This window comes from Bombyx mori, chromosome 24 (assembly GCF_030269925.1).
Source record: "Bombyx mori chromosome 24, ASM3026992v2".
NCBI classification, from domain to species: Eukaryota; Metazoa; Arthropoda; class Insecta; order Lepidoptera; family Bombycidae; genus Bombyx; species Bombyx mori.
This window is the reverse complement of record NC_085130.1, coordinates 11416038-11431894: the sequence shown is the minus strand read 5'-3', so window position 1 is coordinate 11431894 and position 15857 is coordinate 11416038. Positions and strand designations below refer to the sequence as shown.

The 15857-nt window shown below is 37.8% G+C and overlaps 1 protein-coding gene across 14 annotated transcripts in view; it reads left to right on the top strand.

Moving 5' to 3' along the window:
* The first annotated feature begins 10967 nt into the window (after window positions 1-10967).
* LOC134198656 (gastrula zinc finger protein XlCGF26.1-like) overlaps window positions 10968-15857 on the top strand; it is a 75253-nt gene continuing 70363 nt past the window's right edge. For 10 of the 14 annotated variants that reach the window (XM_038019633.2, XM_038019627.2, XM_038019629.2 and 7 more), the window contains exons 1-4: window positions 10985-11312; window positions 13219-13390; window positions 13939-14055; window positions 14983-15201. In XM_038019633.2, coding sequence (XP_037875561.1) covers window positions 11160-11312; window positions 13219-13390; window positions 13939-14055; window positions 14983-15201 — 661 coding nt within the window. In that variant the 5' untranslated portion in view covers window positions 10985-11159. Of the gene's footprint in view, window positions 11313-13218; window positions 13391-13938; window positions 14056-14982; window positions 15202-15857 lie in introns of all 14 variants that reach the window. The other 4 variants (XM_038019632.2, XM_062675769.1, XM_038019635.2 and 1 more) reach the window with 1 other exon arrangement.

The window sequence follows — 15857 nt, the reverse complement described above, 5'->3', positions numbered from 1 at the left end:
GAAAGGTCGGAGTCTTAAAAAAAAACGATTTATTTAACACAAATATTATATTAAATGACTAGCTTTTGCCCGTGACTTCGTCCGCGTGAAATAGTTACTTTGGCATAACACTAAATTTTACCTCTACTTCATTTACGTAGAAAGTGAAAATATTTATGAATTATAGACGGTTAAGGAGCTATTTAAACCCCTATTTTGACCCCTAACATTCTTTATTGGTGCTGCACTTGTATTAGTCTTACCGTGATGTTATATAGCCTTCCTCAATAAATGGGTTATCTAACACTGAAAGAATTTTTGAAATCGGACCAGTAGTTTTTGAGATTAGCGCGTTCAAACAAACAAACTCTTCAGCTTTACAATATCAAGTATAGATATGGAAATAGTGAGGAAAAGTTATAAAACTGTGACTTCGATGAATGTCTGACCCGAACTGATGCTGAATATGTTCATAGGAAGCCATTATAGAAGGGATAATGATGAGTAGGTGTTTTGTAAGCTATATATCTATACAGGCCGAAGATGTAAGCGGCAGTCTAGATAATCAATTACATTGCGCAATATTGGGAATTGGGCAATATGAATACTGTTTAGGGTTAATATTGAAGGTTGCGCAATGATTATACGAAACTTTGACCTAGTTTAACTTTTTGCACCATATTTTTTCATTGTATCGTGTAGGGTCAGATTAGGGCAATATTTTTCAATTCGTCTTGACAAGGTTACTCGCATAACTATAACACTTTTTATTGGTGGTAGGACGTCTTGTAAGTCCGCACGGGTAGGCCCTACCAGCCTGTCTATTACTGTCGTGGAACAGTAATGCGTTTCGGTTTGAAGGGTGGGGCAGCCGTTGTACCTACTGCAAAAACTGAGACCTTAGAACTTTTTGTTTCAAGGCAGGTGGCGGTTTATATTGTCTCAAGGTACGTGGAGGTTCACATTGTAGATGTCTATGGGCTCCGTTAACCAGTTAACACCAGCTGGGCCGTGAGCTCGTCCACCAACTTAAGCAATAAAAGAAAAAAAAACACGAAAACATTGTGCCGTTCGTACTAATGTGCAATATATGTCGGCGTTAAGCCAGGGTTTTCACACATAAGTTCTTTTACTATGAAAATATAATACAACTCTATAAAACTTTAACATTACTTGTTTACAACAAAAAGCCACGCCTTAGTTATTCAGTGGTTCTTACACAATTAGCCATCTTGTGATTGATGGTTATAGCAACTACAACTTCTTTTATACAAACAAATTTAATTACTGCGAAACAATTCACAAAATATAGCTTAATATTCACAATACATATTTTAGTGATTTTTACATGACTGACATTTAATTTATTTTACATGAATTACTTAAAAGTAATATTAACTAACATTGTTATTATCTAGCCTAATGCCGAGTTTACATTACGAAATTAGTGTCATGCATATTGAGCTCAGTTTCACGAAAGTAGTTTCTATATACGCGAAAGTAATTTCGTTAAAAATTTAGTGTCGCGAAATCCACAGTATCGCAGTAACCATGGCGCCGTTAGCATCAAAGCTATAATTTGCTATATTCAATGTAGCTAAAGAAATGCTTATATACCTATAAACTTAAAAAAAGACTATCAAGAAAAAAAAGTTGGTAGATTCGAGGATGGTCAACAAGAAGGCATTTAGGTGCAATGAAGTTAGTCTCTGAATTAGCAGATGAAGATCCTGAGAGTTATAAAAACTATTTTCGAATGAGTGAAGATAATTTTGATTTTTTACTATAGGTGTTTCGGGACCCTTGTCATTGATATTCATTAATAAGATCTATATTTTTTTCTGTACTCCATCATTGGTTTGCCATTTTCAACGCTTGAAGCGCGTCCGAACTAACAATACACACGTCCGCACAGCGCAGGCCCTTTCGCGACATTAGTTTCACGTCGCGTTTACACTATGAAATTAGTTGCATGACATTAATTTCAACAAAAAATCGCGCAGGGCACGAAACTAATTTCCATGCATGAAACTAATGCATGCATTACGAAAGTATTAAATTACACGTGAAACTGTTAGTGAAACTAATGTCACGAAATTAATTTCACGCCACTAATTTCGTAATGTAAATTCGGCTTTATAATAGACGGCGCCAACAACATCATTGCATAACAATTACAATACTTAATTATTACTGTTAATTATAATATAAATTATTATCAATATTTATGCTTTATTCATATTTAATTATTTATACAGTAATTTGTGTTTTTAAACAATAATATAAACATTAAACATGTTCTGAACATTTTCACATCAAAACAGTGTCTGCCAATTATTAAATATGGTAGAATAACAGTTTCATCTTGCTATATATCAATAACCATGGAAACCGTCTACAACAACAGACGTGTCAAAAATTGCAAAATTCAAATTTATTTAATTTTACCTAAATTTTTACAAATATTTATAGAAAAAATACAAATAATTAAATTTAAAAAATGATAAAAACAAAAAGAGAAAGTGTAAAGTTGGATGCAAAAACGAAAATAAAGAATTTAAAGAAAACTGCAATGTGACACGTCCATGTCGACGACAACTGCATTAAGGAAAAATCCAAGTCGACAGTGTAGACAGGTGACCTGTGGCGCACGAAGAACATCACCATGTATTCCGTCGTGTTCGTCGGATGGCTCTCCAAGTCCGACGAGAATTGAAAATTTATCCAGCGACGAAACACAGCCGTCCCCTGCGCCGCCAAGACCTGTGCGCCGGGGCCGCCCACCATTGGCACGCTTGGGATCAACGAGGCGAAATGCCCCGTCTACGGTCCCCGCTACCAGTGGTGTAGTGCGCTCTCGCATGCGTTGGAACGAAAATATAAATATGAATGTCATGCGAGCGTACTATGAGGCTACGGAGGGAGAAACCAACCTTTCTGCGTATCGCTCAAAAATGTTCTCTGTGTTTCAGACATTGTGCCCGACCGTGAATGTTTCGACACAACGACTGTCAGATCAGGTGAGGGCTATTCAGCGGCTTAGGCTGTTGGACCAGTCTCTTCTTGATCGACTACGCTACGAAGCGCTACCTGTTCCCATCGAACCACAAGAAAACCAAGTGGTAACTGACACCGTCGCCCCAATAATACAACACGATGAGGAAATTCAAGAACAGGTTTGTGCAAGTAACCAGGACTATGAGCGTTTGAGTAGTGCTTTGGAGGATTCTATTCAAGAATATAGGTTAGTTTCCTCCTGCTCTAGACCACGATTACCACGTTTGCCTATGCATAGACGTAATGTTTCGCTTGTAGGGGCCCTGGACTCTATTCTAAAACCCTATTTAGAATCAAGTACGGATCTAATTGATACGCACTCACTTCTGTACTGCGGTGCGGTAGCGGTTTGTCGTGTAGCGGAGGTTAAGTCTCCAAATTTAACTCAGACAGCCTATCGACCCCCTACTAAACCACAATGGCAGTGCAGAATTGAGAAGCGAATTGATAGGGCCAGGATTCTTATAGCAAAGCTTATGTGCTTCCAGAAAGGAAATACTCGTCCACGGGTTATGTGTTTCGTCGATCAGGCTTTTGCCGGAACTGGATTAAGCTCAAACGAATACATGACCTGTATTATTGAGCGCATAGACTTCTGGAAGCAAAAAGTTTATGCTTGGGCAAGCCGTATTCGTCGGTATCGTCTAAGATCTGAGCGATACCATTTGAATAGAGTTTTCCAAAGAGATCAAAGAAGTGTATACAGAAACTGGGAGTCGTCTCAATCCCAAGTGACCAATGAGCCATACAATGTCAATGAAGAGGACATGTCAACATTTTGGAAAAATATTTGGTCGATACCCATTGGTCACTCTGAAGGGGAATGGATACAAACTGTCAGGCGGGAATGTGAATCGTATAAAGAGATGGATCCAATAAAAATATCCGCCATTGATGTTTCTCGTGCAGTACGTTCGATGCCAAATTGGAAAAGTCCGGGACCGGACGGACTGCACAGTTACTGGATCAAGTGGATCCGAAGTTCACATGAACGCCTGGCAGCTCTATTCCAACAGGCCCTTGAGATGGGATCACTCCCAGATTTCATGACATCTGGTATCACTTATTTGATTTATAAATCTGGCAATACCTCGGATCCCAAGAATTACAGACCAATTACATGCTTACCTACCATCTATAAGCTACTTACATCCATTTTGAGAATCAAAATTCAAAACCACATTTTTAATAATAACATTTTATCACCTAATCAGAATGGATGTAAGGCTGGGTCTCGAGGTACAAAGGATTTGCTACTCATTGACATGACCATTACTCAACAAGTTCGGCGGGGTAAGAGGAACGTTCATATGGCTTGGATTGATTATAAGAAAGCGTATGACTCTGTGCCTCACACATGGCTAATGAGAGTTTTAGAGCTATATAAAATAAATCCCATACTATGCTCCTTTCTTAGCTCATGCATGGGTCAATGGTCTACGTTTCTTAGTCAACCAGGTCAGATGACTTCTTCTGCTGCCCCGAATTTAATAAGGATTAAGCGGGGTATCTTTCAGGGCGACAGTCTGAGTCCTTTGTGGTTTTGTTTGGCGCTTAATCCTTTAAGTACATTACTTAAAGATTCAACGCTAGGCTACCGACTTCGCAGAGGAGCTGAGGCTATATCACATCTCTTGTTCATGGATGATCTCAAATTATTTGCTTCCAAAAAACCAGACTTAATGAGTTTACTAAAAATAACCGACAGTTTTAGTAAAGCCATTGGGATGGAATTTGGTGTTGATAAATGTGCGTTCATAGATGTACAGAGAGGTAAAGTTGTAAGCTCAGATTGCTTACTACTTAACCATAGTGTGGTCCTCAAGTCTCTTTGTGAATCGGAAACTTACAAGTACCTTGGTATGTTTGAAGTGCTGAATATTGTTGACGCAGATATGAAACAATCGTTTCGAGATCGGTTTTTTGGTCGTCTTATAAAGGTCTTAAAAAGCCATTTATCAGGCGGAAACAAAATCCGAGCGTTTAATGGTTGGGTCATGCCTATGTTAACATATTCCTTTGGCATACTAAGGTGGACGCAATCAGAGCTGGACATACTGGACAGAAAAGTCAGGCGATTGTTAACGGCATACAGAATGCATCATCCACGTTCGTCTGTAATGAGGTTGTATATTCCTCGGAAATGTGGGGGTCGTGGTATTTTGAATGCCAAGGATCTACATAACCGAGAGATATACAACCTTAGGGAATATTTCCTTAAGATGAACGTGAATATGTATCGGGATGTCGTTGCAGTCGATAAGGGGCTAACTCCGCTATCCTTAGCTAACGGGAATTGGAAGAGGCTGAAGGTAGAGAGTATTTCAGATCGCATAACCGTATGGAGGAGCAAGGAGTTACACGGTAGGTTCTACCGGGCTCTCACAGGGCCTGATGTAGACCAATTAGCTTCCGTGGCCTGGTTACGATTCAGTAACCTCTTTGGGGAAACTGAAGGTTTTATCTTTGCAATTATGGACGAAGTTATCATGACGAACAACTACCGGAAATATATACTAAAGGATGGGACGGTCGACATTTGTCGGGCATGCCACCGTCCGGGAGAGTCTATTAGACATATTGTTTCTGGCTGTTCTCGGTTTGCTAACGGCGAGTACTTGCATAGACATAACCAAGTGGCTAGGATTATCCATCAACAACTTGCTCTGAAATATGGTTTTCTTGATTCTGCTGTACCTTATTACCAATACCAACCTCAACCAGTTCTTGATAATGGTCATGTTACGCTCTACTGGGACCGATCTATTATCACGGATAGGTATATTGTAGCCAATAAACCTGATATTGTGATAATAGATCGATCTGCACGTCGAGCAGTGTTGGTTGATGTCACCATTCCTCATGACGAGAACCTCGTGAAGGCAGAAAAGGACAAATTAATAAAATATTTAGACCTGGCCCACGAGACTACCGCCATGTGGCATGTTGATTCAACCATCATTGTTCCAATAGTTGTGTCGGTACACGGCTTGATGGCGAAAAGTTTCGATCAACATCTTAAGAAATTTTCGTTATCCAGCTGGGTTAAGGGCCTAATACAGAAAGCAGTTATCCTTGATACTGCACGCATTGTGAGGAGGTTTCTCACTCTGGAGTCCTAACCACTGGTGGCTTGTGTCGTAGACACCGCCATCAGCGGCAATCTATTTTTATATAGTGTTTTTTAAAAATTGTATTTTTAATAATTTTTTTAAAAAATATTATGTAATTAATAAGATTTTAAATAAATATAAATAAATAAATATTAATATAGAATAAACTAAACTATATATTATTATGTTAATTATTGCCAATAGTGGCGTTTGCGCCCATATATACTTAGTCTGGCCATAAATACAGAGACAAAGGAAAAAAAAAATCTATTGCAAATAACATTTATTACTTTTACAGTGTGTTAGTTTAATACATAAATATAAAACAAATTAAAGTGTAAAAGCTTATTCGAAGTGGTCTCCATTGGCTGCAATACAGTCCTTTAAACGTTGAGGCCAGTTATCAATAGAAGCACGCACTCTTTCTATGGGAAAATTGTTCACTGCCAATCGTACGGATTGTTTTAGGGACTCCAAATTATCATGGCGTTTAGAGCAAGCCGTACTCTCTAAAACTGACCATAAATCATAATCCAGCGGATTAAGATCGGGACTAGACGACGGCCAGTCTTCAGCTCTGATGAAGTCCGAAAAGTTCGTTTCCAACCAAGACTGCGTAGACCGAGCCTTATGACCTGGCGCCGAGTCTTGCTGGAAGGACCATTCTTGATTATTGAACATGGTGTTGTTGAGGGGCTTCACTACCTTCTCAAGAATGGTATCTTGATGCACTTGTGCCGATGTTTTGATACCTGTTTCACAAAAGTATGGCTCAGTCACTCCTTCATAGCTAATACCCCACCAAACCATTAATGAAGTTGGATAGTGCCCACCTTGCACTCTGTCGACTAATTGGGAAGCTTCCTTAGAGCTTTGAGCATAAATACGGTCATTTAGTTTCTTAAAATGTTGCTTAATTGTAAAAATTTTCTCATCCGTAAACAAAATTTTTCTATGACCTCCCTTTGCGTACCGCTTCAGTAGTTGTTTCGATTTTACCACCCTATTCTCTTTTAAATTATTAGTTAAGAAATGACCAGTACGTCTCTTATAGGCTGCAAGTCCTAAGTCATTTTTTAAAATACGCGACATGGTTCTAGGTGCTATTTTCATCTCCCGAGATAAAATCTTTTGCTTTCGGACAGGATTTCTTCGAATTCTTTCCCTTACTGCTTTTACTCCTTTTTTGTACGAACACTACGTGGATGGCCAGATATTTTTCTGTCGCAAACAGAGGAGGTCTTACACAAACAGGTTTACTGGTGGTAGGATCTCTTGTGAGTCCCCGCGGGTGGGTACCACCACTCTGAGTGGTGGTAAATAGGCAGGCAAACGCATAATAATGCGTTTCGGTTTGAAGGGTGGGGCAGCCGTTGTAACTATACTTGAGACCTTAGAACTTATATCTCAAGGTGGGTGGTGCATTTACGTCGTGAATGTCTATGGGCTCCAGTAACCACTTAACACCACTTAACCCGTCTAAGCTTTTTTTTCTACCTATGCTGATAGCCTTAAAAGGCTATTTCAGTTACGCCCTAACATATAGGTGAGCTCACGGGGCTCCAACCGGAGTGTTGCTAACACTGGCTCTAGCAAGAGCAGTGCTTCGCAGAATCTACTGCCGGATCGGAAACGCGACCCACTGAGAAGATCCGGCGAGAAACTCAGTGGGCTATGTCTATGGGTTAATTCGCCCGTCGAGCCCTTCGTCGCAAGTGACGGGTTCGACGAGAACGGTGACCGGTGCTTGTGGTGCCTAAGAATTAGCGCGTGTAAGAGAGTTGACTTGACGTTATTAGCTGTTTCCGTATGGCCATGAAAATTTCAAAATTAATGCCGAATTTGTTGTGACCAAAATGATAATTTTTGTGGTTTAATGTTAGGTGCCCGACTGGCATCAGACTCTCGGGTTGTCAGTTCCGGTATCGACCGGGGACGCGTGTATTCCGCTTCAAAGTCTGGCGCATACACTTAATATAAGTCTGGCGCGCACTGATTGGGGGTGCGAATGGTGCAATAGATGCGAGGGCGCGGGTAGCGCGGGGTGGGTCGTCGCGGCACGGACCTGATTCACGATTCCTTTGGCTCCTGTTGCCCCGCGAAACGGAACGCTACGTTACAGTGGGTATTTCCTATCACTTATGAATTAAACAAAGGCAATGTTCCTAATCGATTTACCTCACAACACTCAAAAGAAGAAAAAAACATAGTACAGCTCGACCAAGCTAAGTTGGCATCTCGCATCGATTACGTCACACTGCCGCTTAGGTACGGCCTGAAAAAAGGATTCGCTATGACTTTAAAAATGCAAACAAATGTTTGTTAGATTTTACTTTGCATTTATTGTTTTTAACAATATATTATACATAGGTACATTAGAATATAGCGATATCGGGTTTTTGTATTAAGACCACACGGGCGTTTTTGCACTTTTTAAATTTGTATCCCAATTGCTCAGTAATAATTTTCCTTTATGTTTCTTTTTCAGGATTATGTTTCTCCCTTCACTGTGTATGACCTTTCCTTTCATTTTGTTGCCCACAACAATCCTCTCGAAGTAAAAAAAAATTAACGTTATGCGTTCAGTAACAACTGTTCAACAAAAACTTAACAAAAATGGTCCAATAATATAACTATAAAATAGTCCAATAATATATCAACAAAAAACCTAACAAGATCAGTATAAAATTTAAAATTCAAAGGATAGGGAGACGAAAACTCGTATGACGCGTGTCGGCGACAAAGATACTAACTCTCAAATATATTAAGTGTATAATCTATGATACTAACCGTACTGACGCGACAGGGCGATCGCGGGAAGGTGAGCGGGGAAGCGGGCGGACCGCCGCATTCCAGCGAGGTGCAAACTTAGCTTGGTCGAGTTGTATGCGAATTTAATGTGTTAATACAGATTCAGTGTGCATAGTGCGAGTTTTTACCGTTCTCGATAGCGTAAGAGTCAACTCGACTTTGTAAGCAGTTGGAACAGCGCCCCTAGCGGAAAACGTAGGCAAACGTACCTACATACAAATTTGAGTCGTGTATCTGCCATCGTGATTGTAGAGCATCAATTTTGATTTATCGGAGAACATAGCTTTCGACCAATCTTCAGACCAATATTCAATTCTTAGTCTTGAAATACGATCACCACGCTCCAGTTTAGGGCCATTTGCAAGTCTAAGTGGTTTCAAGTTAGCTTCAGTAAGTCGTCGGCTTACTGTCCATGCGCTTGGGTTACTTCCTCCGAGACGTCGAAACTGATTTGTAAGTTCAGTGTGCTTAGTGCGAGTTTTTGAACGTTCTCGATAGCGTAAAAGTTAGCTCATATTTGTATGGAATGGGATCGTTTGCCTACGTTTGTCGCTAGAGGCGCTGTTCCAACTGCATACAAAATTGGGTTAACTCTTACGCTATCGAGAGCGTTAAAAAACTCGCACTAAGCACACAGTTCCTGTGAGAAAGCGATTACGAAGCATGGTGTTCACCAAGTAGGTATCGATCTTCTCGTACTGTGGTACACCTAGTTCTGTCTGTTCCTGGTCTACGTAGGTTAGAGCCAGTTTTTTCGTAACTTCGGAGAAGTCGTTGTACTGTTGACAGCGACACCGACAGTCCTGGCTGTATCACGCTTACTCTGGCGGTTTCCAGCATTGTGAGGATTCTGGTGCATTCAATCAGTTGTAAGCGACATGATTACGGGTTGATTAATAAATATTGAACACTATCAATTATGGTTTATATACTCACTTACATAAATAACAGAATAAAAACAAAAGCAAAATCGTAATTTCGTAGTTCCATCTTCGAAAGTCTCCCTTTTTCAATTTTGATTTTTTATGACATAGCTATGCAGTAACTAAGAAGTTTTAATTCCTTAATTTAAGGAGTATTTAATAGTGCTACAAACAATTAATTTCATTAAGCTAGCATTCTTATTTTTTCGAGATTTATATGTTTTTTTTACTCTCGAGTATATTTCACGGTCGGGATCAAACAGCGTAGAGATAAATTTGAAATTTCAGTTTTATTTTGACTTCACCATCAGTAAATATTGATTGAATATTGATTTATTATGTGTAGGTAAGTATATTAGTATGTTTAAATCTATATTAATATTATAAAGAGAAAATATTTGTTTGTTTGTTTGTATTGAATAGGCTCCGCAACTACTGACCCGATTTAAAAAATTCTTTCACTGTTGGAAAGCTACGGTATCCCGGGTGACATAGGCTATATTTATTATATTTAAAAAAAAAATTTGGGATCCTTACTGAACTTCCAATAATGTAACCCAATGTGTAAAAAAATTACCTAAAATTCTTTACATCGCGTGCGCTATTTCTCAAGCGAAGCCGGGGCCGGCCGCTAGTAAATCATATAGTGACTTGATATTAAGTGTAAACACAGTGTGTCTATATCTGATCTACTAATTGTATGTATGTATTTTCTTTAATAATGGATTTTTAATAAATAGTACACTGTGGTATACCTACTGTATTTTTATCTTTTCAGAATTTCTGTAAATAGAAAGGTTTCCTGGAAGATATCGCTTTTAGCGATAAGACCGTCTATTGTACAACTATATTTACTAGTTGACTGTTTTTTTTAATGTTAAACTTGTTTTGGTGTACAATAAAGTACCTTTATTCTTTGTCTCTTTATCTCTCTAACAATTGAATTAACGTTTTTTCCTGTGTTACTTCGATACTTAATATATCATTCATAAATTGTTTATCATGATGTGTTAAGAACACTAAAATGGGGTTTTTATTAAATATTAAATGGGAGAATAGAAAAATTTCACATGGTAGCCTCCGCCTTTTTCCATTAATTTGTTGTTGGCAACACTAGGTCACCGCGCGCCCGCTAGCTTCATGGCGTCGGTAATAATTTTCGTCAATAAAAAAAGAAAAACTAGTTAGCATAGTTCTAAACTTGTAAATAACATTAAGCTTTACTTTAAACTATGTGGTAATATTTAAATGTAAGTTTAGTGATAATTTTGTGATAATGGCTGATAAAACAAGTGAATGGCGACCCGGGCCCACGGTTTGTCGGTGTTGTCTCGCTGAAGGCTGTTACAAAGACATTTCCACTGAATATTTTTGGATGGGAAAGAGGGAAGTCTACGCTGAGATGTTAGCAGAAACCTTCAGTGTCTCCGTAAGTGAAATATCTGAATGTAATTCATTGTTTTAATGGCGTCTATATTGCAATGAACTTTTTTTTGTTATAACCCGACCGCATAAAACTGCTCGTCGTTGTGTTTGGAAACATTGCGATCAGTGATTTTAAAAATGGTCGGCTATCAAAATCGATGTAAACTGATTTACAGTTTGCAAAAATTTGAATTAGTATGAACTTTGAAATTGAACTTGATAAATTTAACTATAAGGGTTTTCTTTAGCGTATACTCACTTGTATGCCGTGCGCTCAATTGCCTGTACAATGAATAAAAAAAGCATGAAAGCTCCAAAAAAAATTTTATTTTTTGTTTTATGGCATACAATTTCACCTAATTCATCTGAGGTTAAATTGGTACCAGAGCTCATGTGACAACGTAAACGACGCCTACCTTGTTATGCCAGGTTGTAATGATTATGGCTGTCCCACCCTTCAAAGCAGGGCTTATGATGGCTTATCAGCAGCAATAGGCAGGATAGTAGTAGTTACTCGTGAATGCTTACGATAAGCCATAACATCAGTTAATGCCAATTCACAGTTTGTTAGTGTGATTGTCAATTGATAAAACTTAAGTTTATCATTGCAAAAAAAGTTGCAATGATAAACTTAAGACGAAATGGTACTGTTTTGGTATGGTATTGTTTTGTGTTCATCTATGTATCTGTTATTTATATTTAAGAAGGGTGTCTAACTACAGGCATTAAAAACTTTAGATAATGTTCAATTATATTAATCGATTCGATTAAAAACCTCTGTTCCCAAGTAAATAATTAGGCAATAAAGAGTACTAAATGATAAATTTTATTACATACACAACATTGAATAAATATAAGTTGCACTGTTTTTGGAAATCTGAAGTCCTACGAAAAAGCAGCAAACGTGATAGTTCAACTGATACCATTTTATCAATCTCTTTCTGACTTGATTAATGAATGAAAGGCCCACCAGTACTTTTGTTGCATAAATTCTTAAATTTTTTCATCTGCAAGTTTTTGTGTTAACTATTAATTACGTCTCAGTTGACACTATAGCCACATTTCGGTTTCATACCCTTTTTGGGATACCTTGTATATCAATATCGGTAAACTCTATGGGACAATTCATCTCTGTGACATAGTTTCCTTTAAAGCATTGTGGAAAGCGACTGTGCAGCTTACACACTGTAATTATTTGAGATGAATTATTATATACCATAGTCACATTTTGGCTTGATATAACTTTTTTGAGATACCCTGTATAATATGAGTTCCGTGCAGAGTATATCGTCATTGTCAAACCAAAATCTGCTATGTGCACTTTTTGAGATTTTTACTTTTTAACCTTTTTGTATATCTACTAGCCGTACTACTAGAGTTGATAGTACTTAGCATCTGAATTTTCTCAGTTACAGGAAATCATAGCATTGACACCAAAATAAGTATATAATATGATAAATATAAGTATAAAAGAGACATGAAAACACTTAGACAAGAACACACTTGTAACATTATGTAGAAAAATGAAATGGATACATTGTCTTCTCGCATTAAAACTGTATAATCCCAAAACTTACAAAATTTTACAGGAGAGTGTTTTAAAGGTTTAACATATGATATTTTTAATATTAATCATCTTTGCAAGATTATTTTTTAGTTTTTACCAGTTACATTATTTGTCTTTTAAAGTAAGATAAAATTATGTATTAATTTTGTTAATAGTAGTCAAAATATAGGTAAACTAAAAAAAACTGAAACTAAACTACGCCCTTTTGACAGTATTTATGAGAAAAATACTGGTGATACCAAATGATTTTGCATATTAACTTAATTTCGAATATTTTTGGAAATTGTACACTTTTAATGCGAAAAGACGACATGTGAAATCAATATAAATATTCTTCCGCTAGATTGCATACTCAAAGTCAGGCGGTCCTAACAGCAACAGCCGTCTTATCTGTGAACCATGCATATCCCGTCTCCGAGATGCTTCAGACTTTAAGAAGCAGGTGCAGGAGTGCGAGAAGACCTTTATGCAATACTTGGACCCTGGCAGTAGTTCTACCACTTTGGAATCAGAAGGTTGGTTAAAATGAAACAAAAATACCTATATGCCCACAAATCAGCTTTCCTTTTGTCTTAAGGTGGCTGGTGCCATTTTAATGACTACAGGTTTCCAGTATGCATATTATTTCTATAAAAATATATGAAAGAAATGTTAATTCTGATTCACAAGAGTCAGACTTCACAGTGAAGTAGTTAGTTTTTGTTTGTTTTTATTGCTTTGATTGCTTGAACAAGCTCACAGCCCACCTGGTGGGAAGTGGTTACTGGAGCCCATAAATATGCAAAACGTAAATGCCGCCACCCAAATTGAGATATAAGTTCTAAGGTTCAAACCAAAGTTCCACCCCTCAAACCAAAATGCAGTACTGCTTCACGGCACGGGTGTGGTACTTTTGTTTATATAAATATACTTATTACGAAACGCTTGTCCTAAAGTTTACAATTCTGTTTCAAATAAAATAAAACATGATAGAGACTAATCTAATCAATAAGTCCCGCTAATACTGAGTTGGGTTTCGACATTTACAACATCCTGTATTTTTAAAATGCATTTGTTTTGACAGTACAAACTAGCTCAACGGATAAACGGGTGAAGGTCGAACAAGTAAAAATCGAGAGGCAGTTCAGTGATGATGAGTTTGACAGTCGGGACTTTGGTGATGATGATGATGATGATGATAGTAAGTTGTTTATATATTTGATTTCTTTCGCAGGCAGATAAATGGACAGTCCATCTGGTGGCGTAGCTTTTATTTTATTTTTTATTGCCTAGATGTGTGGACGAGGTCACAGCCCACCTGGTGTTAAGTAGTTACTGGAACCCATAGACATCTATAACGTAAGTGCGCCACACACCTTGAGATATAAGTTCTAAGGTCTCAGTATAGTTACAACGGCTGCCCCGCCCTTCAAACCGAAACGCATTACTGCTTCACGGCAGAAATAGGCGGGGCGGTGGTACCTACCCGTGCGGACTCACAAGAGGTCCTACCACCAGTAATTACGCAAATTATAATTTTGCGGGTTTGATTTTTATTACACGATGTTATTCCTTCACCGTGGAAGCTATGGAATAGCTGTCGTGCTGTCAGCTCACCTACTGCTCAATACCTCCTTTGAGCTTATTTGAAGCGGGATATGTCAGTTATATTTTTGTTGCCACAACTTTGAATATCTTTGCGCTCCGCGACTGAAAGTTGCACAAAAAGGAACTGTTTTAAGTTTGATTATTACCTGCAAAAGTTAACTTCAAAGCACATTTAAATTAAAATCATAAATCTTCCCATTACAACCCTATCTTTTAAGGTTGCTAGTTTTTTGTAATTATTTCTATTGCCATTTAACAATCTTATACCTTTAAACGAGCAACTTTTGTATACGTATAATCTGAAACTCGGAAACGGCTCCAACGATTTTCAAAAATAACTCTTCCCGACATCTATTGGCAAATAATACTACAATTTTTCTTAATTGAGGGCAACTAACCGCTTTAAAGACACAACAAGATGGCGTTATAAAAAAAAACCGAACAAAGGTCATCATCTAGTAAACATTAAACCCCAAAAAACCGATTAATATAATTAAAAATGAACTGTAAACTTTTTCAGTGGATCAGCCGCTTACCACATTCGCCAGTAAAGAACCGAAAAAAGAAACAGTTAACCTTATGGAGTTGCTGGCAAGCCCGCAGTTGTCCGTCAAAAGGAAGGCCCCGGCTCAAACTAAAACTGTTTCCGTCAAAAAGGTGAAGGTCATCAAAAAAGATGCTAGAGGCAAACCGACCACTAGCAAGGCTGCCCAGAAAAATGAGGACAAGAAGAAAAAAGGTACGCTATTGTTTCCATATTAAATAGTCATTCGGTCTCAGTGCTGTGGAGAGTGATCTAATCTATAGCTTCACTACTCGCGTCTACGGTGAGAAATTGGTTTTGCTCAGTTGCGTATGTGCCATGATATCCAAGAATGCTGGTTATTAATAGTTTTATCTGGTATGGACCACAAGCAGATAACTTTTCAGTAATCATATCATATTATAAGAATATATAAGTCCTAGTGAATTGATATATTGGTTTCAGTTGTACATCTTAACCACTCAACCTATCGAATCTGGAAACTTATGTCAAACATTTGACTATAATGCCTTATTTTATTTACATTATTAACTTTATTATTTAATCAAATAATCCGAATGCTTTAATAGAGGGCCACACCGTAGTTCTTAATAGGGCCGGATTATATCTCCATAAGTAAGGTTATGTGTATATGTATGATCTGTTTATTGGGAGATCTTTTGCATTTAAGCTGCCTCTTCTTGGCATGATTTTTGTAAGTTACGGATGAAGTACATACGCAACCTTGCCATAGATTCTCTGGTTCACATTGACAATGGACGATTATTTGATGATCAGAACTATTCCACAGCACAGAAACTGTCTTGACTTTTATATTGAGAGGGTGGATACTAGAATAATGCAAAAATAGA